Raw genomic sequence first — 2,500 nt, forward strand, 5'->3', positions numbered from 1 at the left:
ATGGCACTAATGGCATTATACAAATAATGTTGATGATAATCAGAACAAAAATAAAAGATAAGGTTGAGACCCCTTTCATATCTATGTTACAATATCGTAACATAGATATGAAGCAAGTCATTGACAACTTAGCTATCGTTTTGAAGTGGGCTGGTTAGAATTTTATTATTATTTATATTATTCGATCATAATTTATTTTTATTTATTACCATATTTGTCATTTATTAGTATTATTATTTAATGTATTATTGTCATATGAAAATTTAGTTAATATTATTCGTCGTTCGTCATTCATTCCTCAATTTTTTCATTCATTCAATCGTTCATTCATTCATTTATTCATCCATAAATTCATTCATTCATTGAAATTAACCAACCAATCGTATTTGCCAGATCTATTAAGCCAATCATATTAATTGCATCAAATCAATTGGCCAATCAAATTGTTCCGCACGCGTCCTTGTCAAATTCACCATTTTAGCAAAAGTGAATGAATCAGTTAAAAATTGATTGAATGAATGAATTTACGAATGAATGAATAAAAGAATAAATTAATAAATAGCCTCAATCTCCAAACACCAACACCATCATTCAATCATTTATTCATTCATTCATTTACCCATACATTAATTTGAGAAAAAGTGCATAGTGTTTTAACCTTTAGCCTTTCAGCCAGCCAATCAAATTATTCACACCAAATCAATCAGCCAATCAGATCAAACCTTACCATCATGGCGAAAGGGTGCAGTAATAGGGCTGGATCCCCAAACACTACGGCCGCCCCGTCGTAGCCATACTCGATGAAAATATTGATCTGATCAGCCAGAAATTTGACGGCAATGTAGCCAAACTGCCAGCGTAGGACGAACACCGCGAAGATGAACTGTAGAGAGAACCCCCACAACACTGGCCTCCAGATTATCTGAGGTGGATGGATTTCTCTTGAATGTTGTGTTCAATCCTTAGTGTAAAATTAGCAACTATTGGCAATCTTTAAAAATAATAAAAGTAACATTTATGGATATGTAAATGTGCAGTGCGTAGCTTTTATTTCTATGAAGGTTGAGCATTTTTTGGAAGAATTAACTAAAAAAAAGTTAAATAACCTGATTCGGGTGCTTGGAGGTCAAGTAGACGATCAACATGAATATGAATATTCCGGAAATAGGCTGAACTTGCTTCATCTCACGGATTACAACTAACCCCAGGTAGAGAACTCCGAATATGGCGATGGCCGGATAAAGGAACCTGTTGAGAGTAAATCGGATCATCACGCTTCAATTTGTTTCGTTATAAATTTTTTTGGTTTTCAGACGGTCCCATGTGACTAGATCTATCATCTGTCTATAGGACACCATAGGACATCTATCTGACTTGGTATGACGTGCTGTTACATAAATTATACTTGCCCAAAAAATGTACATAATATGCAAACAGCTGTCATACATTTTTTATACATTCTACGCTATTAATCTAACTACACGATATAGTTTTAGATTAATGAGAATTTGGTCAGTGAATCATTAAAATAGAGCGCCTCACCATTTTATGATGTGCCAATTGTTGGAAATAGCTCGATCTATCGGACTGCAGAACATCTTGTCGAGTTTATCTCCGAATAAACTGTCCACGAACGAATAACCGATACAAAAGAGCACGACACCGGTGCATGCGATCAAGGCTATGGCGAGTTGGAAATCGTAGATGATGGCGAACGTGAAATAGATGAAGTACAGTATTATGCAGAGGATCCCCACCAACCAGATTGTTTCTCTTTTGTATTTGTGGAAAAAATTACTGCAGCTCTGTAGAAAAAATTTGATTGCTGTAAATTTACTAATTCTTGGGGAAAAATTAAGATTGGTTAAATTGAAAAACAAATTTAGATTATCGAGTGAATTATTTGGTGTTTGATATATTTAATCTTTTATGTCTTCCAGAGTTCAGACACCCGTTAGTTTAAAAATAAACGGCTGAAACAGGAAGATACAAAATAAGATTTGAAAAAATACAGGTCGCCATGCCAAACTTGCAACACTTTCCTGTAAGGGAAACGTTTCCCCATTATTTGATTAATTAATAAAAAATTTATGTTTTTCAGAAGGGTTATTTCTGGAAAAAGATATTTACTAAAATTGAATATTCGACATTATTGACTATTCTGTAAAATGGTTTACTGACTTTTTGTAGTGAGTGGACCCAATTCCCAGAATCGAGACTCGTGTGGCTGGAAAGGTCATCTTCACCTCCGTCATCCTGAACACTGGCTGACGTCGTTTGGTGGGGATGATCGTGACTAGCGAGGTTTAGATCGTTCCATTCTGCTTGAAACGTGTTTAAATTTTGATCTACTGCTTTTAACTCGTATAGATTACCGAATTGATCTTTACAGAACATAGTTTTTGACGTGAGTATGTCTTTCTCGATGTTGTCTGGATTGTTAAGGTAATTGGGTTTAAAGTCCATTTTAATTTTTATTAATACTTTATACAAAAAAAAT

At 34.4% G+C, this 2,500-nt stretch overlaps 1 protein-coding gene across 1 annotated transcript in view; it reads right to left on the minus strand.

Annotated features, from left to right (window-relative positions):
• The window catches only part of HELRODRAFT_178835 (hypothetical protein), a gene marked incomplete at both ends in the record, with an annotated part of 8,496 nt that extends 6,030 nt beyond the window's left edge, over positions 1–2,466 (minus strand). The window contains 4 exons of the mRNA XM_009027709.1: positions 723–922; positions 1,107–1,248; positions 1,543–1,805; positions 2,182–2,466. Of these exons, the coding sequence (XP_009025957.1) occupies positions 723–922; positions 1,107–1,248; positions 1,543–1,805; positions 2,182–2,466 (890 nt within the window). The remainder of the gene's footprint in view (positions 1–722; positions 923–1,106; positions 1,249–1,542; positions 1,806–2,181) is intronic.
• Between the last annotated feature and the right edge of the window lie 34 nt (positions 2,467–2,500).

Source organism: Helobdella robusta, assembly GCF_000326865.2.
Source record: "Helobdella robusta unplaced genomic scaffold HELROscaffold_50, whole genome shotgun sequence".
NCBI classification, from domain to species: Eukaryota; Metazoa; Annelida; class Clitellata; order Rhynchobdellida; family Glossiphoniidae; genus Helobdella; species Helobdella robusta.